The sequence below is a fragment of the Ochotona curzoniae genome, unplaced genomic scaffold (assembly GCF_017591425.1).
Source record: "Ochotona curzoniae isolate NIBS_2020 unplaced genomic scaffold, NIBS_Ocur_1.0 scaffold_1037, whole genome shotgun sequence".
Taxonomy (NCBI): domain Eukaryota; kingdom Metazoa; phylum Chordata; class Mammalia; order Lagomorpha; family Ochotonidae; genus Ochotona; species Ochotona curzoniae.
The window spans coordinates 33,631,761-33,658,820 of NW_024467083.1; the positions used below are offsets into that span (position 1 = coordinate 33,631,761).

Below are 27,060 nucleotides of genomic sequence, written 5' to 3' on the forward strand. Positions count from 1 at the left end.
TTTGCTCCCTAAATGCTTGCACTATAAGGGCTGACTAGGGGCAAGAACAGGAGCTGGAAAGCGTGGAAAGTGATCCAGGTCGTCCATGTGAATGGTAGGAAGCCAATTACTTGATCCATCAAGGCTGCGTCTCAGGGTCTATATTAGCAGAGAGATGTACTGAGGAACAGGGTTTGGGAATCACATCCAGGCATTCCAATCTGAGAACTAGGAATATTCAACTGCTAGGCTAAATACCTCCTCCTAAACTATTGTAATTTTAAGAATAAATTATAGTTTGAAAACTTTACTCATAGAATTGACTTTTGTTTTATTCTTTCACTTTAGCATAAGTTTGAGTCAGAGTGACTTCACTCCCAATCCAGCTCCCTGCTTTTATACACTTGAGAAAGCTGCATAAGATGGCCCAAGTACTTGAACCGTTGTACCCACGTGGGAAATTCAGATGTAGTTCTTGACTCCTGGCCTTGGACTTGCTCTAGTCCTGGCCACTGTGGCCATTTGAGGAGTGAGCCAATAGCCGGAAGATCTGTTTCTGTCTTTACCTTCTTTGTCATTCTGCCATTCGGATGAATACTCAAACCATTTTTTAACAATTACATAAACATAGGGCAGCATTAAGACACAGTTGGTTAGGACAACACCTACGACAGTAACATCTGATATGAGAGTCCACTGGCTGTAGCCATTGTAGCTGCTGTGCTTCCAGTCCAGCTCCTTGCAAATGAGCTTGGGTCAACAGCAGAGAAGGGCTTGGCTCTGACTGCTGTGGCCATTTGGGGAATGAACCAGTAGATTAAAGGTCTGTCTCACCTTCTCTGAGTAATTCTGCCTTGGGAGTGGCATCATGCTGTAACTAATTAAGTCCTATCCTAGATCCAGGCATCTCATATGAGAACACTTATATGGGAGTTTCAGCTATTTTGCTTCTGATCCAGCCTCACAAAAAATTTCTATCTCTTTTCTTTGTTATTTCTGTATTTCAACTAAGTAAATTAATCTGTAGAAAAATAACTTATAAAGATTAAAAAAAGAAAAACGTAAATTTCCTAAGATATGGGTGCAGGACAGAAATTACTAAAGAAATGCAGGCATTTGGTCTAGTAATTAAAAACACCTGCATTCTAGGGCCCAGCGCGGTGGCGCAAGTGGTTAAGGTCCTCACCTTGCATGCCTGGGATCCCATATGGGCGCCGGTTCTAATCCCGGCAGCCCCGCTTCCCTTCCAGCTCCCTGCCTGTGGCCTGGGAAAGCAGTCGAGGACGGCCCAAAGCTTTGGGACCCTGCACCCGTGTGGGAGACCTGGAAGAGGCTCCTGGCTTCGGATCGGCATAGTATCGGCCCGTTGCGCTCACTTGGGGAGTGAATCATCGGACGGAAGATCTTCCTCTCTGTCTCTCCTCTCTGTATATCCGCCTTTCCAATCAAAAAATAATAAAAATAAATCTTTAAAAAAAAAAACACCTGCATTCTATACCACAGTGACTGGGTTAGAGTCCCAGCTGCATTCCTCATTCGACCTTCTTGCTGAAACACATACTGGCATACAGCGAGTAATGGCTCAACTATCGGGGCCTCAGTCTCTAATGCTGTAGACCTGTTTTGAATTCCAGCTCCAGGTTTCCAGGTTTGGCTTAGTTGCTGTCATTGCAGGCATTTGGAAGTGTGAAAGATAATTTTTAAAAAAATTAAATTCAAATATTGTCAAATTATCAACGATGACAAATTGTTGGGAATTCTACTTACCCGTTTCGAAGAACAGTGTTCATTCTTTTCATCAGTCATTTTCCCAGTTTTAAGTGTTTTCCTTGGATGCTTTATAGTTGTTTTTATGGCTGGTCGACATACATAATTTTCCAAGTTCTTTGGAGGTTTTTTAGTTCTTTTAGCCTGAAGGCCAATTTTCAATTTTAAGTTTCCCTCTGAAAAGTTTGTTTCTTTCACTGAAAACTGTTGCTGTGCATCAGTCAAACCATCCTCTTTCCCTGTTTCGATGTTTCTTTCCCGATTCCGTTTTCGAAGGTCCTCTTCCTCTTTTGCGTTATTCTCTAGCTCCACTTCTCTCTTATTGACCAGCGTGCCAGAATGGATGGCAGAAGGACTCTTTCGTAAAAAACCTTCGGAATCAGAGCCCAATCCTAACATAGCAGTATTTCTAGGGTCCATCACAAGCATATATATTGCCAAGAAATCTTAGGAAAATTTTAAAGAACCGTGTTCCACAAAAAGCAGGGATCTCCAAAACTTGGAACCAGCATCTCTTTCTCTGCAGAACAGACCATAACAAAAATTTGTCATTTTATAGGTAAAAACAAGCTTCAGTGAATAAGCTATGCATCAAAATGTAAGATCTGCTGTGATATAACTACACCATTAAGCTTCTGCAACTGATGGTCACCCAAAGTCTAAGACGAGTTTACATATGTTTACCAGAGATCCTCAGCTTCAACAGAAGTACATCATATATTTTCGTTGAATTAAATTAGTTTCAACAAAGGTAAGGCATCATGTTTCAAAATCGTTTCAATGATGCAATCTTTCCTAAGAAATGGTCATGCTTTTAAGGATAGGATTTCTAGACAACCATCTCTGTTGCTGATATATAATGCACAGATTCATTAAAAACCATATATGAGCACCTATCATATTTTGGGAATTGTATATACACTGAAAATATAGTATATAATCAACAAAACAGTCCTGGTTCCTATACTTACACTGCAGTTATCCAAAAAAACCAGGCAAATAATCATACAGGTTTTTTTCATACATGTTACTAGTAACAGTTGTCATAAAAACTGAAAATCAGAAGTTTATTTTTACAAGTCCGTCTAATAAACAGTCAGCTGACATGAACCAATTCCTCATGTTAAAAAGCACATACCATTTCATTCTTTTACAAGAGGTGTCACTCATAATCTGAGAACCTAAATGGGCAACTCCCTTCCCCTGCCGCATCCACATGCACTTAATTTATAAAGGACTTTAGGAAACCAGATTACTATATACTCAAAAGACATACTAGTGTGTTCAAAGCCCAAACAAAGCAACCCTATTATTCAGGACTGACAGACCAACTTTCATTTCAAGCATATACTGTCTCAAGACTGAGGAGTAGTTTCAAGAAAAAGGAGAACCTTTTACCCCTAAGAAAGTTCTATTTACATAGTAGACTATTTTACAGTTTCAACTATGTGACCTCAGACGTTCCTTCCAGAAAGCTACATGAAGTTCTCAAGGACAGAGACCATATGATATAAACTGTTGTACAGTTCATACAAGTAAAATACTTAGCCCAATAAACGGTACCTAACAAGGATTTAATAAAAGGTGCCAGTAATTTAGTGCTACTAGCTGTTATTATTGTTTCAGTGGTAATGAGGGCAACAGTAGCAGTTTTTATTTTTTTTAATGCTTGTTTATTTTCATCTACTTAAAATGTAGAATTAGAGTATACATGATAGAGATCTTCCTTCTGCTGACTCATTCCCAAGTGCCCATAACAGCCAAGACTGGGCAAGGCTGAAGATTACAGTCAAGAACTTCACTGGGTGTCTCTGTCAAGTGGCAGTGGTCAGGCACTTGAGCCAACATCTACCACCTGCAAGGATCCACTGGCAGAAAGCTGGATAGAAGCAGGGTAGCCGGCATGGAAACTGACACCATCACAGGGAATACGGGCATCGCAAGACGCAGCTTAATCTGCTAGGTCACAACTTGGTGCAGCAGCAGCATTCTACAGTTAGGCAACAAATACTAGCCAACTGATTAAAATCTATTCAATCATGCCCATAGGTAAAGGAAGAGTCTTTAAATCTTATCACTCTTGACAATTCTTGCCGTCTACCACTTCACATATTGATACTAAAAAGTAGTATACTGGCTTTACTTTATTCATCTATGCTCACTTCCCAACACACACATCCTATGATTTGGTCAATTGAATTTTCTCTACTTTCCTCCAAAATCCTGTACATTTCTGGTTCTGTGTCATTTATTTTTTCTCCATAAGTAAACAGAAGATCCTATTCTTCCTCATGACGGGTTCATAATCCAGAAATCCAAAAAGCTCTAAAAACTAAGGTTTTTGTTGTTAATTCTTCATTAACAAACCTGACTAGATCCATTTTGGTCTTAATTTTCATGACCTCTCTAAATTTTTTCTCATCACAATTCAGACATATCAATGTTTAGTTAAACAAGGTTACTTCAAATACCACAATGGTAGTTTACTCAATATACATTGCCTTTGTAACAGTCCAAAGTCTACACTGGTATCAAATAGTAGGGATAAAGGATTGTATACCTATGTTCTCAGACCTGCATAAGCTTGTACTAAACTGATCCATCTTTGCCTATTATCCATATAGGACAGCCTTAGACATTGAAAAAGCCATAGAAATTTGTGGTGGGATCCAAGAACAACCCTAACAACCTTTTAATAGGAGGTTGTGTGTACAGAGCAGGAGGGGAACTCAGGGTGGAACAGGAGGATAAGAGGAGGTCTGTATCCTAATCCCGGAGACTCCCAGAAGCCTCCCAAGTGCTTTCGCCACAGAAGCAATGGATACTTCGTGGACTGTCAGCATGGACACGAGAACCGTATCCTGACTGCCTAGGAGATCACAGGAAATATGAATGCCCTCGGAGGCTGAGAGCTCTGAGGTCAGTCATTTCCTATTGGATTTCCCACACGGGATGGTAGCAGCCGAAAACCCTCTCCTAGGGTCTGGTGACATAGGAACTACAGCTAGGAGCCTGGGTGGTACTCAGAGAAAAAAGGGTTATAAATTTCCTTCTGGACTCGGGAGAGGAACTTTCTCTGGTCCTTATCTAGTTCCAGCCTTGGTTCCCAGGCTTCTCTTATGCCGACCATCAGGGTTGCTTGTGAGCCCCAAAATTAGTTCAGATAGACTAATAAAGGTCAGCTACTTGATAAACACGCAGCTTGTACCTTACTGATCAGGCTTCCCATCTGGCTTTTCAGATAGATAGAAAGTCTGGAACAGCCAGGAAAACGGCCAACTAGCCTATAATTGCTCAGCCTGTAGTTACTGGTCTGGCTCCCCATTTGCTTCTCCTGGACTTTACTAGGTAGGATGTAGAATTAAATTCTTCCTCCTTCACTGGGTTGTTGGGGATGTCCCAGCTCACCTGCCTAAAACTTTCCTTCTATTGTTAAAATGCAAAGTTCTGTAAACCCATGCTTAAACACTATATATTGCAAAGTTTAAATTGTGGCTTAATTTTATCCCCCCCAAATTTTATCAATTTATTAATGCTAAACAAGAATGTAACAGTATAGAAACTTTGATGTTAACTTTATACTCAGCTGTTTTATATATATATATATACACGATGGATGTTAATGTTGATCCTTCCACTGTTCCTGTTCCACTCTGATTTAGGTTAAACTCAAAAACACGTTAGTTTGGGAGAAAAAGAAAAAACGTTTTATAGCAGCCGGTTGTGTAGAAACTGAAATTGAGATGCCAAGAAAGTAGTTACAGGATGTGGTTAAGAACTTGCATTTTCTAACATATTGGTATAAATACCATGTTAATTAACTTCATGATGTTGTTAATTTCGATGTTTCTTCCTGTTGTTGAAGTTGTTTAGTGACATCTCATTGGAGGAAATGATATTCTACCAGCTCTACTTTCAATTTCAATGAAACTATTGAATTTATCTGGATAATAAGATGCTGGACTCTCCATATGGTCCATACCTGCAATGAAGGAGTCATGACTGGAAATGATCTGTACTACTGTAACAATATGGAAGAATTCAATATGGGGGGAGGGTTTGGGGAGGAGATGGGGGAATCCCAGAGCCTATGAAACTATGTCATAAAATGATATAAAATAAAAATAAATTTTCTGAATTCTTTGTCCCCCACTTTTTCAATGTCTTCCTCAGTTAACTCTGAGGGTGTTAGAGGCTTTGTTCCTCTACTGAGGAGTCTTCGGTAACATTCATTGTGTATCTGTCTCTTCTTTTAACTTTTGACACTGCAATCCTGTTTGGTGTATTTTTCTCCTTAGTGCAGTTGTCGAAAATGTATTACCTACCGATCTGCAAGTCAGTTTTTATATTCAACCAGTGTCCTGGGTTAGGAAGACACCAAATGTCCCAAAAACTGGTTTATGAGCAGCACTAATCTTGTGTAAACACACAAGATGGCGCCCAGTGGAGCACTGCTGGAGAACTGGGGCTACTGGCTTCCCAATCCGGGGAACACACAGATCCTTCAGGATGCAAAGCTGGCACTGTCCTCCCCATGAGATTGGCTGGAAATGTGTCCACTCCAGCATCTGATCTCTTTGCTGTTAGCTTTGACCCACCACCAGTCTGTCTCACAGTGCAGGGAGTTCCCTTTCCATTCATTGCTGGGCCAAAGTATTCAGCAGGATTGGCCTGTCCCAACCTGTCTTCACCTCCTGAGCTGCCCATGCAAACACAAGCTCCCATCTGGTTGCTGCAAGGGCTGAACTGTGGCTGCCTCTGGATCCCTTGTTGTCCTTGGATTTCAGATCACAGCTCATGGGTAGCTGCTGGGTCTTCTGTTCCCTAACAACACTCCACCGTCGTCGCCTCTTCCCTGTGTCTAGATGTTTTCCAGGTGTTTTCCTTGTTGACTTCCTGACCCCTTTTTCTGTAATCTCCTCTTTGTTGTTTACCCTAATACTTTTCCATCATCTCAAACATGTCTGCATCCTTGGTTCTCTTCATGTTGACTGGTTTCTTTTTTTTCATGTGCACATTTAAGGATATTATGTGTCATGGTAAAGATTGGTTCTTATCAACCCTGTTGGGAGTTCTGTGCCCCTTCTGGATGTTGTTTCCCAATTTGTTCTTTAGATTAGAGAAAGTTTCCCTTATTATTTCATTATATACATTTTGAAACTCAGCTTCTCTTTCTGCACCTTCTGGGACTTCCATAACTCTTATATTTGGCCTTTTAATAGTGTCTTTCAATTGTTGAATACTTGTTTTAGCCTGATCCAGCTCTGCTTCCATCTTTTTGTTTGCTTCTCCCTGGTGACAGGAAATATTTTCCAATTCTGAGATTCTTTCTTCTGCTTGCTTCATTCTATTTTGGAGACTCTCCACGGTACTTTCAATTTGCTCCACTGCATTTTTCATTTCTAATGTATCAGCTTTCATTTGATTCATTTTGAATGTGACATATTCCTTAAATTCCTTGAACACTTGCTTTATGTGCTTCTTGTTGTTAAGAAGCTTTATAGCAAGTATTCTGAATTCTGTATATCCCATTTTCTCAACGTCTTCCTCAGTAAACTCTGAGGTTGGCATAGTTTTTGCTCCTTTGCAGGGGAGTCCTTAGTAATATTCATTTTTGCCATTGTTTACTCTTCTGCTCTTGGCCATTGTACTTCTGGTTAGCAAATTCTTCTCCTTGGGGTAGGTTTCTAAGCTGTGTCACCCACAGGTCCACAGTTAGATTTTACTTATTGCAGTTGGCACATGGCTCTTTGTTTGCAGTCACTTGTGACACTCACTTCAGCGAGACCCAGGTTTGGGTTCTTATGTTAGATTTCCACCATGAGCTCCGCAACCCGAGCTCCTCGCTCACCAGGCTGCACCTCCTGTGATACCATGCTGTGACTGCACCATTGTCTCTACAACTTTCTCCCACTTGCAGTTGGAGCAGGTCCCAGGATTAGGAAGACACCAGGTGTTCTATACAGCTAGGTGATTGTTGGTGGTAATCTTGCAGGAACCTGTTGGTTGTTAGGTCTGAGGACCAAACAGACCTATCTTGACCCATACGATGCCACAGTCAGTATAATTTTCCTGTGGAACCAGTGCAACGAGCAGCTCACTGTTTTCCCTGCAGTCCTGAAACTTTTGCCACACTGTACAAAATGGCACCTGATGTGCCACTACTAGAGTTCTTGACCTGCTGGCTCTCAGGTCTGAGGGTTACTCGGACCTGTCTTGGGTGGAACATGCCACTGGTTGCAGTTTGCTGAGTCAGAATGAGTTTGCTACCGCTTAGCATATGCTAAATCTTTGCCTCCTTAATCAAATTGGCGCCCAATTCGGCTCTAGGAGGGTGAACTGGGCTGTAAAATCCACCCTGTTCCCACATTGCCCAACTGGAATCTGCAGCTCTGTCTCTGCTCCTAGCCAAATCAAACCGACCAGCAGGACAGGCATTTCTTTGGGTTCCAAGTTCCCAGCGAATGTCCCTTCTCACCTAGTTGCTGGTGGAGTTCTGGCTGCCAGTGGAGTTCAGTTTGCCAATGGCTGCATGAAGCTGTGGTATCAGTCACTGCAACATCACACCACTGTTTCATTGCTTTCCTGTGTCTGTCAGTTTCCAGGTACCCCTCTGCTGTTGTTCTGTCCTCTCTTATTTCCTGGAACGTGCCCTCTCTGCTTCATACTGGTTAATGTTTCTCCATCCGTTTAAATGTGTCCTTACCCTATTCCACCATCTTGATTCTCTCCAGAAAACAAAACTCTTGATACCACAGCTACCAGCAGCTTCCATTTCTCTATTCCTTCTTACAATAAAACATCCTGAAATAGTTGTTAACACACTTTTTCTCCTGAACACACTGATTCCACTTAAGCAGCAAACTCTCCACACAACCTGTTGGTCAAGGTCTCTGAAGAACTCCACATTGGTGTTAACAATTTGTTCTCAGGGACAATGCCGTGGCAGCTGTTGCCATCCTTTATGGGAACCAATCCAAGCCCTACTGTTCTTCATCCTATACACTTCCTGGTAATGGCCTGTGAAATCAGTACAGGCTGGCGCAAGTACTTGGGTCCCTGCAACCACGCGGGAGACCCAAGTGAAGCTCAAGGACCCTGGCTTCAGACGGGCCCAAGTGCAGCCACTGGTTCCATTTTGGGAGTGAAACAGTGGATGGAAAATCTGGCCTTACTTCTCTGCAACTTTTTCAAATAGAAATTTAATTTAATTTAAAAATACTGACACAGAAGAATATTCTCTACATCTCTTTACTAGACATCCAGAATATCTTTCTTTTTTAAGATTTATTTACTTTTATTGGAAAGTCAGATATACAGAGAGAAGGAGAAACAGAGAAGATCTTCTGTCCAATGACCCACTCCCCAAGTGACCACAACTGCCACTGCTATGCCAATCTGAAGCCTGGAGCCAAGAACTTCCTCCAGGTCTCCCATGCAGGTACAGGGTCCTAAGGCTTTGAGCCATCCTTGACTGACTTCCGAGGCCACAAGTAGGGAGCTGGATGGGAAGTGGAGCTGCCAGGATACGAACCGGCACCAATATGAGATCCCGGTGTGTTCAAGGCAAGGACTTTACCTGCTAGGCCACCGTGCCGGGCACCAGAATATCTTTTAAATTCTTCTTTCTCATTAAACTGAAAGGCAGTGAAAAAGGAAAAAAAAGTCTTTCAACTCCCTGGTTCAAACCCAAATTCCTGCAAAGTCAGGGCTGTGTAAGGAAGCAGGTGGGATCCAAAAACCCAACCCGATTTTCATGCGTGGGTGGGGCAGGACTCAGTGACTAGGACATAATACCTATGGTCTTCCAGGTACAAACTATCAGCAAGTCAGAATGTTACCAGAAATCAGAACCAAGAAGACTCTGGCATGGAATGTGGGTCCCAGGGAGCAGTACCTTAACCGCTGCACTGAATACCCGTCCCTCTCCACTCAACTGGAACACCTGCAATGACTCTTTTGTCAGTGGCTACTTTCAGTCAGTCTCGTCTGCCTCTCTTTTCTCTTCTCCAAGACTTTACGTGTTAGAGTGTCCAGGACACTTTAACCTCTTTTCTATCTATGTTCACTTCTGGTATGATCATATCCAGTCTCTTAAATCTGAATTTTACTTTAAATTTCATGGATCACTGATGAGTCACACATTTGTATCTTCAGATTAAGATCTTACAATTTCAGAATCATGTACCACATGCTGATTTAACACTCTTGCTGAATCCATAACAAATTATACACTTCAAGATGAACATGTCTAGAATCAATTCATCTTTTAGTTCCTTTGAAATATACTTTTCCCACAGGCGTTTTCATCTAAATAAATAACTTTATTATTTTTTTTAAAGATTTATTTTTATTATTTTTTTATTGGAAAGGCGGATATACAGAGAGGAGAGACAGAGAGAAAGATCTTCCGTCCGATGATTCACTCCCCAAGTGAGCGCAACGGGCCGATACTATGCCGATCCGAAGCCAGGAGCCTCTTCCAGGTCTCCCACACGGGTGCAGGGTCCCAAAGCTTTGGGCCGTCCTCGACTGCTTTCCCAGGCCACAGGCAGGGAGCTGGAAGGGAAGCGGGGCTGCCGGGATTAGAACCGGCGCCCATATGGGATCCCGGGTGGGCAAGGCGAGGACCTTTAACCACTTGCGCCACCGCACCGGGCCCCTAAATAAATGACTTTAATCTGAATTTTTTGGCTGAAAAAGCTCTTATCTCTTTTTTTTAAGATTTATTTTATTTGTATTGGAGAGTCAGACTTACAGAGAGGAGACACAGAAAGATGTTTCATCTACTGGCTCCACTTTCTCCAAGTGGCCACAACAGCTGGAGTCAATCCAAAGCAAGGAGCCAGGAGCCTCCTATGGGTTTCCCATATAGATGTAGGGTCCCATGGCTTTGGGCCATCCTTGACTGCTTTCCCAGGCCACAAGAAGGAAACTGGATGGGAAGTGAAGCAGCAGGGACACAAACTGTTACCCAGAAGTGATCCCGGACAATGCATGGCACGGCTTTAGTCACTAGGTTATTGCACCAGGCACTAAGAGCTCTTATCCTTAATTGTTTTTGCTTTTTCATGTACTGCAAGACCATTGAGCCAGTTCTACCATCAAAATCTATACAAAAAGCTTATTATTTCCTACTACTCTAACAGCTATCACATGCAATTGATCATATCTGACTTGGCCTATTTCAATAGTCTTTTGAGCTGATTCCTGCCTTCAGTTATTTTATTTCTTACAATCTTCTCAACTCAGCAGCAGCAGAATCTTTTTTAAAAGACTGCCTTCTGGGCCTGGCGCGATGGCGCAGTGGTTAAGGTCCTCGCCTTGCACCCCCGGGATCCCATATGAGCGCCGGTTCTAATCCCAGCAGCCCCGCTTCCCTTCCAGCTCCCTGCCTGTGGCCCGGGAAAGCAGCAGAGGACAGCCCAAGGCTTTGGGACCCTGGACCCGCATGGGAGACCCGGAAGAGGCTCCTGGCTTCGGATCGGCATAGCATTGGCCATTGCGCTCACTTGGAGAGTGAATCATCGGATGGAAGATCTTCCTCTCTGACTCTCGTCTCTGTATATCCACCTCTCCAATAAAAATAAAATAAAATAAATCTTAAAAAAAAAAAAAAGACTGCCTTCTTCCTTTCCATACCCTGTGACACAGAATTTAAAAAAAATTGAAATATTTGTCCTACATTTGTCCTACCCCTTATCTCTCCCCACCCCCAGATAAAAAAAGGGAAAAAAAGAGAATGTGAAAACAACGGTCTGACCCACTTTCATCTAGCCCTTGACACTTCATACCCTAATCAAATATGCAAAAATTATCAAAAAGAAAATTTATACAATAAAAAAACTTCACACCCACCTTCCTCTATACCTTGACTCTCCCCATCTTAATCAGAGCCCTACATGGGAATGTATCCATTTCAACCATGTAAACATTATTAAAAATGCAATAAAAATTTTTTAAAAACAGGCTCCATTATGATTCAGCATGGCATGGCAAGCTAAGCCTTCATCTGTGATGCTGTCATCCCATATAAGCACCAGCTTAAACCAGCTGCTCCACTTTCAATCTGGCTCCTTTAATGTACCTAGGAAAGCAATGGAAGATGGGCCAAGTGCTTGGGCTGACCCAGAAGCAGCTTTGGGCTCCTAGCCTCAGCCTGGCCCAGCCCCAACTGTTGTGGCTATTTGGAAAGTAAACTGGTGGATGAAAGATTGATCTGTCCCTCTCTCTCTCTTCCTCTCTCCAGCTTCAGCTGTTGTGACTATTTGGGGAGTGAATCAGTGATGAAAGCTCTCTCTCTCTCTGCAACTTTGCCTTTCACATAAAAAAAAAAAAAAAGCTCATTTAAAAAAAATGACTGCTGGGCCCGGCGCAGTGGCGTAAGTGGTTAAGTCCTCGCCTTGCACGCCTGGGATCCCATATGGGCGCCAGTTCTAATCCCGGCAGCCCTGCTTCCCTTCCAGCTCCCTGCCTGTGGCCTGGGAAAGCAGTTGAGGACGGCCCAAAGCTTTGGGACCCTGCACCCGCATGGGAGACCCGGAAGAGGCTCCTGGCTTCGGATCACATCGGCCCGTTGCGCTCACTTGGGGAGTGAATCATCGGATGGAAGATCTTCCTCTCTGTTTCTCCTCTCTGTATATCCGCCTTTCCAATACAAAAATAATAAAAATAAATCTTTTAAAAAAAAATGACTGCTTCTGAAGATGTCACCACTTTGCATAAAATCCCTTTCAACAGCTTCCGTTTCTCAGTCAGAAGTCAAATTCTAAGTCTAAAAATCTTATTTAATTGGCCCCACAATTCCCTCTACCTCTTTTTGATATCCACAAGCCTCTAAACTTACTTTTAAAAGGGGGTACACAAATCCTCAATGTGATTTAAAATACTCCAAATATACTCTCACCTCAGGGCTTTTGTAGGTACTATGTTACTTGCCTCAACTTTTGTTGTTGTTGTTAAGACTTATTTATTTTTATTGAAAAGTCAGATACACAGAGAGAGGAGGAGAGACAGGAAGATCCTTCACCGATGATTGACTCCCCGAGCGACCACAATGTCCAGAGCTAAGCAATACAGTCTGGAGCCAGGTGCCTCCTCTGGGTCTCTGATGCGGGTGCACAGGCCCAAGGCTTTGGGCCGTCCTCTACTGCTTTCCCAGGCCACAAGCAGGGAGCTGGATGGGAAGCGGGGCTGCAAGTATCAGAACTGACGCCTATATGAGATTCAGGCACATTCAAGGAATCCAGCAACTAGGTCACTGAGCTGGACCCTTGACTATACATTCATTGTTCAACAAATCAGCACATGGTGCTCTCTATCACTTCCTTCATTCCTTTGCCTAAGTGAACCTGATAAAAGAGAAATCCCTAACATCCCTTCATTAAAAAAAAAAAAAAAAAAAAGGCTCCAGCATGATACTCTAGTGGCTAAAGTCCTTGCCCTGCTTGCACTGGGATCCATATGGGCTCTGGTTCTATTCCTGGCAGCCCCATGTACTATCTGGCTCCCTGCTTGTGGCCTGGGAAAGCAGTCAAGGACAGCCCAAAGCCTTGGGAACTATAGCTGTGTGGGAGACCCAGAAGAAGCTGTTGGCTCCTGATCAGTGCAGCTCCAGCCATTGCAGTCATTTGGGGAGTAAACCACCAGACAGAATATCTTCCTCTGTCTCTCCTCCTCTCTGTATGTCTGCATTTCCAATAAAAATAAAATCTTCAAAAATAATAAAATAATAATGTTTTTCTTAAAAAAAAAAACACCATTCTAACAATGTTTTCTCATAGCATCCTATTGTTTCTCCTCCAATGCCCTTCACCACCTTAGATACAATATATCTGTTCACTGTATGTGTCTATCACAGTTGAAACTCTATCTAGGAATTTTTCACTAGTGTAGTCCACTATTGTATCCCACACCACAGTAAGTATTCTTGAGCTCATTCCATGTCTTATATGAGTTACATTTTGGTGGCTTCAACCTAATCCTTTTCTAGTTTTTTTCCTTACTTGTTCATAATTCCTAAAGACAATCTATGTTTAATGCATATCAACAGACTTATAATATTTTCCTTTTGCTGGTTATTAAAACAAATAATTTTTATAATAAAAACACATAACACTATAATTTACAAAAAACAATTCCTTTTATGACTACTCACAAACATACATATTAAAATTCCTCTGAAATTTTCATTTCCAGTAATTTAATATTTATAAATCTAACTAATCTTTCATTAGCACTTTTTAAAGTGATTTATTTTTACTGAAAAGGAAGTTTCACAGAGAGAAGCAGAGACAGTGAACAGGAACTTCCATCCACTGGTTCACTCCCCAAGTGGAGCCAATCCAAAGCCAGAAAGCAGAAGCTTCTTCCGGGTCTCCCACATGGGAAGCAGGGACCTAGAAGGGGATAGAGCAGCTGGGATATGAACCAGCACCCATGTGGGATCCTGGCCCATACAAGTAGAGGACTTCAGCCATTAGATTATTGTGCTAGGCCCACACCTGCACTTTAAAAATACAGTAGAGAAGGGTTAGGGAAAGATAAATGTTCTTTCATTTAAAAAAAAAAAAAGGAAAACCTAGGGCCAGCACTGTGACACAGCAGCTTAATGAGCCTTGCAACACTTGTGTCCCCTTTTAGATCTACTCAATTCTCAACTGCTCCAATTCCATTCAATCTCCCTGCTAACAGAGATGGGAAAGCAGCCAGATGTCTCAAGTGCCTAGGCCCTTGAATCTACATAGGAGGAATGCAGGGCCTAGCACTGACAACTGTTGTCACCTGCAGAGTGAAATAGTGGATAAGAGAACAATCAGTTGATTGATCTCTTTCCTCACTCTCCCACCGAAATATGCCTTTTAGATAAATAAAATCGAGGGCCCAGGGTCCAGCACAGTAGCTTATTGACTGACTTTTGCCTTGCAAATGCTGGGATCCCATATGGGTGTCAGTTCTCATCTTGTTGCAGCTCCCACTGGTTTGTGAGGGGAAGAGCATGACGTGAGCAGGATCGGGTTGGGCTCTAACACCCATTGGTTTGCGTGGAAGACAGGGTTGGAAACAGAACTGACCCAGTAATTGCAACGACTAGGAAGTGCATAAGCTGATTGGGGTGACGGACTGTGCTGGACCCTGTACTGGCAAGCACACATAAAAATCAGATCTGGGATCACCTCAGATGGAGTTTCTTTTGGGATCCCTCCAACTGAACTACTGATCTCAGAACCCTAACCATGAAGAGACTATGTCAGACAGCAGATTCTGAATAGATTTCATCATGCTTGGAACAGTTAGAATGGCAGCAATTCAGACCTGTTGAACTATCAAAACTGCTTGAGCAGGCACCTTGGAGCATGCCCCACAACGGAGACCTGTGATGGGTAGGAGGCTGGGTGGGGCTTCTCCCTTTGTTTCTCACCTGACCCCAGATACATGGGAAAAAACATGATGATATTCGTGTGGGAAAAGAAAAAAATAAAAGTGAATAGTTGTATCTAAAAATGAAAAGAGAAAGAGATTAAGAGTCTTTTGCATTTCCTACTTCACTCTCCAAATGCAGCAAGAATCAGGTCTTGATCAAGCCAAAGTCAGGAACTCCATCTTGTGTCCCAAACAGGTGCCTGGTGCCGAAGTACTTGAACTTCTATTCCCTTTCCAGGAATATTAGCAGGAAGCTGGATCAGAGGTTGAACAGCAGGACTTGAACTGGCTCTCAACACAAGATGTCAGAATTATCAGTGGCGATTTAATCTGTTTTGTCACAATGCTGGGCTTTTAAAAAAAATTAATTTCCAAAGATTTATTCATTTATTTGGAAGGCAGGGTGATAGAAAGGAGAGAGGAGAGAGAGAGAGAAAAACAAAAGACAGATTCTGATCTATTTGATTTTTATGATCCAAATACCTGCAAAAAATGGGCCAAATCAAAGTCAGGAGCCTAAAACTCCACCCACCTAGGTCTCATACATGAATTGTAGGAGGCCAAATACCTGAGCTCATCTGCTGCCTTCCATGGGAATATTGACAGAGAAAGCTGGATCAGAAGCAGAAAAGCAGTGATGGCTTAAGCAGCTGGGTGACAGTGAGTCCTCACAATGGGATTACCAACAGTGAGAATAAAACACCTATCTACTAAGTTTTTAATATGTCCAAAGCCCTTTGATTAATCTTTTATATATTATCCCATTTCAGCTTCACAATCACTGTGAGGTTGTTACAAGTTTCGTTCCCTTTTCAGAAATGAATAAAATTAGGCTGAAGGCCAATAAAAAACATAGGTATTCTGGCTCCTCACTACTACTATGTTGTACTAGCTCCTTACAGCCTTGCTTTCATTATTCCAACCTGTTGACTTTGACATATTTGCCCTATCTAAAACTTTCTTTTTCCTCCTATGACATTACTGGTTCTCCTACTATGTCTTTACCTTTATAGAGTCTTAAAGTCTTAAACCCTTCAGTAACTCAATAAAGATTTGCTGAGAGTATCACAGTATATTTGAGAATTATGACACACGGTTAGATGTAGTCATGACACACATGTGGTCTTTGCTCATATAAATGTTCATGTTTACAGGACACAGATTAAAAACTAATCATATAAGTATCTATTTATTTAAGTATAGATGATCAAATATAATTAACAAAAGAAACTGAGTTATTACTCCAAGGGAACTTGAAGGGACAGGAATTGGATCTCAAATAAATATTTAAAATTTAAACTCAAGTCGCAAAGTGTAACAGGAAATACCCAGGCAAACTGTGGGAAGAAAATGAGAAAAAAATGACATGTGAAGAAATCTTCCAAACTGTGAAGATCAACAACTGACTGGCCAAAGGGAGACTAGCATAAAATGAATGAAAAAGGAGGATAGCTCAAGAAGGGCCTTGTTGGACTCTACTAATGACAAAACATGCCAAAAAAAAAACCTATTAAAGATATCTGAGGAGTAACAAGATACAATTTTCATCTTGAGAAAAATCTTTCTGATTGCTATAAAAGAATGAGAAAGAAAAAAAAAGTTTATTGTTAGAATATAAACATAACCCCAACTGTAGGCAAATGTTACACCGGTGCAAGAAAAGCAGCAGGTAGCTGCTAGGCATTCTGGGCATGGTTAATGCCAAATTTGTATTAACTATACCAGTGTGCCAACACAGTTACCTATTCTTAAGATATGTGGGGAAACCATGCCAGGACAAGCCACCTTGGAGCCTGGATGCAGGCTGCAGGTTGCTCAGGAAAGGGAATCTGATGATGTACTAGAGTGGGAGCAGCTAAGCCCATATTTGACCAGGAGAGAAATGACCTCTTCCACAGAACAGGACATAGCCTGCTGGTGCATGCAAAAGCTGGGGCTGGGGACAATGCCAGACTAGGCTAGACTCTACCACCTGCCAGCGCTTTTAAGAGCCAGAGTGGGTATGGTATAGGCCAGGCTAGGACATGGTACATGCCAGGTCACATGAGAGCCAGGCTTGGGGTTGGACCAGGCTGGGCTAGCGTGTAGTACCCAATAGCAAGAGCTGGAATGGCTACAGGCCAATCCAACTAGGCTGCAATACCCATCAGTGAGTGCCGGCACTGGGTACTAGCCATACAAGGTTGGGCCGCAACACGCATCAACACATGGAAGATCCAGGAGTAGGAAGGGAACTTGTGGAACTCCCCTGGTGTGTTGTATCTCCCACCTCTGAGCACAAGATCCAGGACTGGGTAAGGTCAATCTGGGTTGCAGCACCCGTCAATTAGCTGCAAACATTGGTACATGTGTTGGTTGGCGCAGGTAATGGACCAAACCTGAGTCTGCACTGGCTGGAACAGACAAGAGTCGAGCCTGAGTCATCCCAGGTGAGGTTTCCTGGGGCATTCCCCAACTACACTGCTGGACTCAAATCTCAGCCACAAGGAAAATCACAATGTATGTGGTCTGGCCTTGGAGTGCCTGTGTTAGGCCTCAGCCTCCTCACTTGCTGATGCCTGTGCAGTGGACAGCAGCTAAAGTCCTCACCTTGACAGCACCAGGATCCCATATGGGCACTGGTTCTAATCCCAGTGGCCCCATTTCGCATCCAGCTTCCTGCTTGTGGCCTGGAAAAGCAGTCAAGGACAGCCCAAAGCCTTGGGACCCTACACCCACATGGGAAACCCAGAGGAGGCTCCTGGTTTCGGATTGGCTCAGTTCCAGCCGTTGTGGCTACTGGGGTAATGATCAGCAGATGAAAGAACGTCCTCTCTGTCTCTCCTCTGCTCTGTGTAGCTGATTTTGCTAAATAAATAAATAAATCTTAAAAAAAAAAAAAGGTGGCTGGACAAGCTAAGTTTTACTGTTAAAACAGTTAGTGACGAAAAAAAAGTTAGTGACAGTCCTCAACCACACTTAATTCTCAAAGTACAAATCTCCAAAAAATTTAGTTGTTTCCTTATTTATATAACCTGTAATTTTTTAAATTATATTTTTGATGATCTTTACATAGTTAATTAGGGTAAAAAGTCTCAAAGGCTACAGAAACCCACATGTAACTCATACATAGCTCAGTAGGGGTTGAGACCTAGCCTAGTCCCACATTTACCCTGGTCCTCCAGAGCACCAGATGGAGTTGGCAGTCTAGCCTGGCTTGGTACATCAGTCCCAGTCCACATTTGCGCTAAGTTAGACTACAACCATATCAGAACACAGCCTCCAAGGTCCTACTGATTTTGAGACATTTCATGAATACACACAGGTTTTAGGGGCAGAGAGATCAAAATCACATTCCCCAAACTGCCATAATTCACTCCCCAAATAGCCAATATTAGGGCTGGGCCAGGCTGAAGCCAAGAGCTTATAATTCCATCGGGGGTTCCCACATGGGTAACAAGGGTCAAAGCACCCCAACCATCTTTGGCTTTCCTAGCTGCATGAAGAGGAACTGGATCACAAACAGGACAGCCAGAACTGCAACCAGCCTTCCTGTAAGGGATGCAGGTGCCACAGGTGGCACCTTAACACACTATGCAACAATGCCAAGAAAATAAAGTATTTAACTAAAAACTACGTCTATGAATTTGGTATAAAAAAGTGAAAACAGTCAACATAAACTGACAATTAGGAAGCCACAAGGGGGAAGGAAGCAGTCATAAGAGTAAATTCTGATGACATCTGTCATATAATCTAACCAAACCTGTATTTAGCTCTTCCTGAAAAGTTAACATGAAATACACACATTATTTCAGTTCTTTAAGCAGAAATAGGGATGTTATAGCAAAAATGACAATGATCCCAATGCAAGGAATTCCAATATGACAGGAGGGAAGCTGAAGTAACAGATTTTTCTCCCTTGTGAATTAGTACATTTTTATTTTACAATATTTAGGGATTCTTAACTTGGAACTACTCCACAGGATTGTATACCAGAGAAAATTGTAAGAATACATTATTTATTATTCACACACCGTAAACAGCTTATATCTTTAACAAAACCTTTCAACAGAGAAATTGGAACTTTCATCCATTGCTACAAGAAATGCAAAATTAATTTTGTAAAACAGTCGACTAGTTCCTAAAAAGATTAGACTAAGTTTCCACTTGACCCAACAATTTCACTTTTAGCTATATAAACAAGCAAAACACTTAGGGCCTGCATGGTGGCATAACAGGCTATATTAACTGGCAGCACTGGTGACAGTGTTGAAGTACCAAATGGTGTCCCAACTGCTCCACTTTTGATCCAGGTCTCTGCTTACAGCCCAGGAAAACAGCCGAGGCTTACTGCACTCTTTGGGCTGCTGCATCCACTTGGGGGACCTGTAGGAGGCTGGAGTCTCCTGACTCCTGGCTTTGGACAGGCCTAACTCTGGCTGATGCAGCCGTTTGGGGAGTGATCCAGGGAATGGAAGTTCTCTATCTTTGCTTCTCTCTTTGTAATTTTACCTTTCCCAAAAAAACATATCATCTGAAAAATTAAAGCAAAATAAAAACTAATGTAGAAACATTTTATGCACATGAATTCATAGCAACTTTACTCACACACAAAGTGTTTATCTAAAAATAAACAGGAAAGAAGAGTTATTACAAAGTGAAAAACATGACCCTTAAAAGAATACTAAAAGGACAAAGTTCCAAGAAAACCCATCGCAATATATGAATCCATTAATTAAAATGTCCAAAAACAAGGACTGGCATTGTGACGTAGTGGGTAAAAGCTGCTGCCTACGACACTGGCATCCCATATGGGTGCCAGTTTGAGTCCCAAAAACTCCCATTTCCAATCCAGTTCGTTGCAAATAACCTGGGAAATGCTAGGAGGCTAACCCAACTGTGCGGGAGTCCTGGATGAAGCTCCTGGCTCCTGACTTCAGCTGGGCAAAAGTTTCAGCTGCTGCAGCCATCTAGGCAGTAAACAGTAAAGGGCAGATCTCTGACTGACTTTCAAATAAATAAATGTATCTTTAAAATATACTGAAAACGTACAAAAAACAGTAATCTGTTCAGAAAGGAAACAGATTAGTGATTATCAAGCATTAGGGCAGACGAAAAAAGACACGAGAATGACTGTGAATCAGCAACTATGGTCTCGTAATATATACTTATGATGAATCCATTAAGCTGTACAGTTTTCATCAGTGAATCGTACAATATACAAATTATATCTCAAGCCACTTTTAACAATTCTGAAAGATTAAAATAACTGGTGGAAGGAATTTTTTTGTTTGTTTTTACTTTCTTTAAAAATGGAATACGGGGCCTGGCGCGGTGGCGCAACTGGTTAAAGGTCCTCGCCTTGCACGCCCGGGATCCCATATGGGCGCCGGTTCTAATCCCGGCAGCCCCGCTTCCCTTCCAGCTCCCTGCCTGTGGCCTGGGAAAGCAGTCGAGGACGGCCCAAAGCTTTGGGACCCTGCACCCGCGTGGGAGACCCGGAAGAGGCTCCTGGCTTCGGATCGGCACAGTATCGGCCCGTTGCGCTCACTTGGGGAGTGAATCATCGGATGGAAGATCTTCCTCTCTGCCTCTCCTCTCTGTATATCCGCCTTTCCAATGAAAAAAATAATAAAAATAAATCTTTAAAAAAAAAAATGGAATATGGACTAGTGGCAGTATAGGGAAACCCTTTTCAATCAACACCTTTCAATATGGTAAGGAGCTGATTTATCTGATATAATTGCTAATATACTAAGCTACACAATGGGAGAAAAAGCCACACCCATTCTATATCATAAGTAAAAATAATATACTGGTAGATTTAATGAGTATGAGAAGGCCCAAAAACCTCATAGAAAGTTTCCCTTAACTTTCCTATGTAGAGAAATTCCTTGCATATAAAGAAACTAAAAGCTAACAGGAAAATCGATGGAAATTTTGACTATATAAAAGCATTACACCAGAGCTGTAAGCAACTACCTAAAAATCACCAGGCAACATATTTACATGGAGAAAGAGCTGATGTATCATAACGATTATCTTAAGTTTTAAGAAACTATATTTTGGCCTGACACAGTAGCCTAGTGGCTAAAGTCCTTGTTCTGAAAACACCAGAATCCCATATGGGTGCCGGTTGGTCTCCCAGCTGTTCCACTTTCCTTCCAGCTCCCTCCTTATGGCCTGGGAAGTAGCAGAGGACAGCCCAAACCCATGGGACCCTGCACCCACAAGGGAGACCCAGAAGAAGCTCCGGGCTTCAGATCAGTTCAACTCTGTCCATTGTGGCCACTTGAGGAGTGAACGAGCAGATAGAAGATCTTCCTGTCTCTCTCTTTCCTCTGTAATTCTGAATTTCCAATACAAATAAATAAATCTAATTTTACAAAAACAAACTATGAGATGATAAAATAGTCTTATCCATGTTAAGGATTATTTCTTGCTTTATTTGGCATTTCCTGGTTGCAGTGATTACTTCATAACTAAAGAAAATTAACAAATTGACCCAGAAAAAAAAACAAAAATGTTAAACTGATACTTGTACAGATAAAATATCAAGCCAGTATAACTTAAGCTTAATATATGGATTCATGTGAATTCAATAAGTCTCTACAATCACTTCATTAAAATTCAAAAATATTCTCCAGATGTAGGCAGCTCCCTGGGTTGCCTTGTACTTAGGCAAATGTTACCTGGCTGGGAAGAAAGCAGCCAACAGTTAACAGGAGGTCAGGGCCTGATGAGTGCCAACTCTGTTACCTACATAAGTATGCCAACACAGTTGCCAATTCTATTCTTTTTTTGCAAGATTTATTTATTTTTATTGGAAAGTCAGCTATACAGAGAAGAGGAAGAGACAGAGAAGATGACCTTCCATCTACAGATTCACTCCCCAAAGCAGCCGCCATGGCCAGAGTTGAGCCAATCCAAAGCCCAGGACCCAGGAACTTCCTCCAGGTCTCCCACATGGGTGCAGGGTCCCAATTCCTTGGGCCATCCTCGACTGCTTTCCCAGGCCACAAGCAGGGAGCTGGATGGGAAGTGGGGCTGTCAGGATTACAACCAGCGCCCATATGGAATCCTGGTGCATTTAAGGTGAGAATTTTAGCCACTAGGCCACTGCACCAGGCCCAAAATAAACATCTTTTTTTTTAAAAAAAGAGATTTACTTATTTTTATTGAAAAGGCAGATATACAAAGAGGAAAGACAGAGAGGAAGATCTTCCATCTGATGGTTTACACCCCGAGCACTGCAATGGCCGGAGATGAGCCAATCCAAAGCTGGGAGCCAGGAGCCTCGTCTTCCAGGTCTCCCATGTGGGTACAGGGTCCCAAGGCTTTGGGCCACTCTTGATTACTTTCCCAGGCCCAAGCAGGGAGCTGGATGGGAAGTGGGCCTCCAGTATTAGAACCGGCACCCATATGGGATCCTGGTGAGTTCAAGGTGAGGATCTTAACCGCTACGCTAATGTGCCAGGTCCAAATAAGTATCTTTTAATTCTACTTTTTCACAATCTTTTGAAAAACTCTTAAATTTTATATAAGACACTGTAAAAAGCAAAATCAAAAGCAAGACTACAATACAATATGGTTAACATGAAAAAGATCCCATAAATACGAAAACTATGTAAAGATACGAGACAGGTACAATTACAAAAGAGACAGAAATAATAAGTAAGAATATAAAGAGATCTATCACTTACTAGTACTCAGGTAAATATGAGTAAAATAGGATATTTTAAATTCATACCTTTTGGCGAAACTTAAGATATCATCTAACTTTGGCAAGGTATTACAAATTGGGACTTCTGGCTACTATCATTCTAGAAACCTTTATTAACAGTGTCTATCATGCGTCAAAATTTTGTTTGACATATTTAAAAGTCAGAAAGATCTGCAATTGGCTCTTTTACTCCCAAAGAGTCCTAAGCCAGGTATAGGCCAGGCTGAAACCAGGAGCCCGAAACATTAGATTTCCCATATGTCTGATATAGACTCAAGAAGTAGAAGCATGGGCCTGGCACAATAGCGTAGTGGTTAGTTCTCACCTTGCAACTTGCCGTGGATGCCATATGGGCACCGGTTCTAATCCCAGCAGCCCCACTTCCATCCAGCTCTCTGCATGTGGCCTACGAGGGCAGTTGGGACCCTATACCCGCATGGGAGACCCAGAAGAGCTCCTGGATCCTGGCTCCTGGCTTCGGACTGGCACAGCTCCAGCTGCTGCGGTCACTTGGGGAGTGAACAATCGGATGGAAGATCTTCTCTGTCTCTCCTCTCTGTATATCTGCCTTTCTAATAAAAATGAATAAATCTTAAAAAAAAAAAAAAAGTAGAATCATGGGCTTGCAGCTGTAGTGTGGCAGCTGTGGGGGATGCCCCTGCCAGGCCTGATCCAATGCTGGGGACTCAGGCCAAAGCCACTGCTGAAAAGGCAGTGACTGAGTGCTTGGCTTTGGGTGGCCAGTGTACCAAATGGTGCCAGGCTCTGCCTGCTGGCCGCCCAGCGGCGAGCTCAAGGATTTTTAGGATATGAAATTATTGCTTAGGGACACCCATCAATAAGGCCAGTTTCAGTGTAGGTGAGAGATGAATTCTGGGTGATTTCCAGTATCGGGGTCATGAAACTTTCGGGCAAGAGTGGGGACTGAGACCTGATGGTTTGGAGGCAAGCGTCCAAAAGATCTATTTGGGCCAGACTGATTAACCAACCCACATGGGAATCCTGAGATGGGCTGTTAGCATAGAGCATCACTGACTGCCACACATCAGTCCACACAAAGCTATGGATGGGGGCCTCTCTGGCAGGGCTAGGTACCATTACTTGACTGGGTGGTGGAATAGTGGACTGATCACATTTGACTGATCACATTTGGCAGGGTCAAGACACTAACTAGCATGCAAGAGTACTTGGTCCGGGGGTAAATATTGTTGGGGAAGTATGGGCCCAACTCTGTGGAAATACAAGTCCCGCTGGTTAGCTCACAAGCTGGGTTGGCAATGGGCTAAGCTAGGAGTGACCATGGAACCTGCCATCACTTACAGGTAAAGGAACCGATGGCAATCTGGGCAGGTCAAGGCAGCACCACCCGAAGGTGCATCCTAAAATACGATGTGGGGTGGACCGAGCTGCAACTGGAAGGGGGTGGACTGGGCAGGACCAAGCAAACTTCAACTCATACAAAAGAATAGACATCAGGATGGAGCACATGTCATTCCGACCTAGGCTATTACCCCAACTGGTCTTCATGAGGTAGGGATACTACGGCACAGCATCGAAGGCAAAGGCTGAGACAGGTGAGGGGCTAAGCTAACTGGGTCAGAGCAACCACTGGCACACATGCAATCTAGGGCTGGGAATAGACTCGGTTGGGGAGCTGTGAGAGTACACCCTTGCTGGGTTGGGAGGGTGCAGGGGCTGGAGTGGGGGGTTGCATTCTGGTCTGCATATGGCTGTAATCTCCCTAGGCACAAATGTGGACTGGAGCTGGACACACAAAGCTGGGCTAGACGCCAGCAGCATCTGGCGCTCTGGAAAATCTGGGTAGATTTAGGACACACTAGGCTGGTTCTCTGTCCCTACTGAGCCATGTGTGAGCACTGTCTGGGTATGGGTAAGCCTTGGCTGGAGTGAAACAGCCAACACCAAGAACCAGAATGGATTGAAGGCCAGCAATGAGGGCCGGCCCATGGAACCACTACGCACAAGGCCTGGTATAGTCAGAGGTTCTGAAGAAGGAGCTTGGAAAATTCCTCTGGCAGGAACACAGCCCCCACAGGTGAGCGCAAGAACCACGATATGAAGCAACTCAGACCAGGCCAGATGAAGTTACCCACCATCATACATATGGCATAGGTGGGGGGCAGACTAGGTTGAACCAGTTCACATCAACTGCTGGTGAATCTGAGCACCAGCACATAGTGTGGGTCAGGCCAGTTTTGGTCACTACACATACCAGTGCACATTAAGGAATGCCAAGGTGAGGTGAGCCATACCAGATGTGGTTGCAATGCCCAAACGGCACACAATAGAACCGGGGGTGGGGGTGGGTGGGAGCAAAGCCGGCAGGGGCATGTGGGCTCCCCTGCTGGACAACCACTCCCACTGGAGAGCATGAGTTGGGATGGGGGCAGACCAGACCAGGCAGGGATACAACACCTGTGGGTCTCATGTGTGCTAGATTGGGGAAGGGGCAGATCGGGCTGACTGTTCCAACTGGTGCAAGCAAAAATTAGAGTGGGTGAGGGTTGGTTGGGCTTTGCCACATCATCAGATGAAAGAGGCTGGCATTGGGGGCTAATTCTGTTAAGTTAAATGCCAGAACCACCTGCAGAGTGCATAATCCAGTAGTTGGGAGTGGCCTAGTAGGGAAATAGTGGGCACCTCCCTCATAGGTAACCACTTCCACTGGAGAGCACGAAAACCAGGACAGGGGCTAGGGTGGCTAGACAGAAAGGCACGCAACAACATCTGTGTGGGCTGGATAGTAGGTTGGTTGGGTTGAACTAGGCTTCAATGCCCACTGACAAGTACGAGAGCTAAATGGGATATGGGACAGACTGAACAAGCCTGTGGTACATACTGGTATGCATAGGAACCAAGGTAGGGAGCAGGCCGGGTCGGGGTTATGGGGAATCACCCCAACTAGGCTGCAGATCCCACGGGTTTGCGTGAGGATTGAGTATGAAGTAGGTAAGATCAAGCTGGACTACAACACCCATTGGTTCCAGCGGAGGACAGGGCTGGAAACAGAACTAACCCAGCAATTGCAAAGACCAGCATGTGCATAAGCTGATTGGGGAAACGGACTGTGCCGGATCCGGATCATCTCAGATGAAGTTTCTTTGGAGATCCCTCCAACTGAACTGCTGATCTCAGAACCCAACCATGAAGAAACTATTTCAGCCAGTGGATTTTGAATAGGTTTCATTGTGATTGGAATGGCAAGATTGGCAGCAATTCAGAACTGCTGAACTATCAAAACTGCTTGAGTAGGACCCTCAGAGCATGCCTCACATTGGGGACCAGGGATGGGTGGGAGCCTGGGAGGGGCTTTTCCCTTTGTTTCTGCCCTGACCCCAGATATAGGGGGAAAAAAGGATATTACTGTGGAAACAATTGTATTATCCACTTTCCTGTAGCTCTTGACCCTTTGTACCCTAATCAACTAAGATTTTTTTTTTAAAGATCTATTTATTTATTGGAAAGTCAGATATACAGAGAAGATGAGAGACAGAGAGGAAGGTCTTCTGTCCGATGATTCACTCCCCAAGTGAGCGCAACGGCTGATGCTATGCTGATCCGAAGCCAGGAGCCAGGAGCTTCTCCCGGGCATCCCACACAGGTGCAGGGTCCCAAGGCTTTGGGCGGTCCTCAACTGCTTTCCCAAGCCACAAGCAGAGAGCTGGATGGGAAGTGGAGCTGCTGGGATTAGAACCAGCGCCCATATGGGATCCCAGCATGTTCAAGGCAAGGACTTTAGCCGCTAGGCCACACCACCGGGCCCTAAGTAAGATTATTTTTAAAAATTAATTTAAAAAATGAAAAAATAAAAAGTAGAATCATGCCTTGAACCTGGTACAATAGCCTAAAGGCGAAATCCTCTCCCTGCATGAGAAGGGATCCCATATGGGTAACAGTTCTAATCCCAGCTGCTCCACTTTCTGTTGAGCTCCCTGTGTGCGGCCTCGGAAAGCAGCAGAGCATGGCCCAAAGACTAGGAACGTGCATTCGCATGGGAGCCCAGGAAGAAGCTCCTGGCTCCTGGCATCAGATCGGATCAGCTTAGCTCTGGCCATTGTGGTCAACTGGAGAGTGAATTAGCAGTCAGGAAGCCTTACTCTCTTGTCTTTCCTCCTCTCTGTATATCTGACTCTTCAATAAAAATAAATAAATCATTTTTAAAAAGGAGA

The 27,060-nt window shown here is 43.4% G+C and overlaps 1 protein-coding gene across 6 annotated transcripts in view; it reads right to left on the minus strand.

Annotated features, from left to right (window-relative positions):
- ASH1L (ASH1 like histone lysine methyltransferase) overlaps nucleotides 1–27,060 on the minus strand; it is a 185,567-nt gene that overhangs the window by 140,036 nt on the left and 18,471 nt on the right. For 5 of the 6 annotated variants that reach the window (XM_040999029.1, XM_040999032.1, XM_040999031.1 and 2 more), the window contains exon 2: nucleotides 1,747–2,266. In XM_040999029.1, coding sequence (XP_040854963.1) covers nucleotides 1,747–2,175 — 429 coding nt within the window. In that variant the 5' untranslated portion in view covers nucleotides 2,176–2,266. Of the gene's footprint in view, nucleotides 1–1,746; nucleotides 2,267–5,555; nucleotides 5,579–27,060 lie in introns of those variants that run through there. The other variant, XM_040999030.1, reaches the window with a different exon arrangement.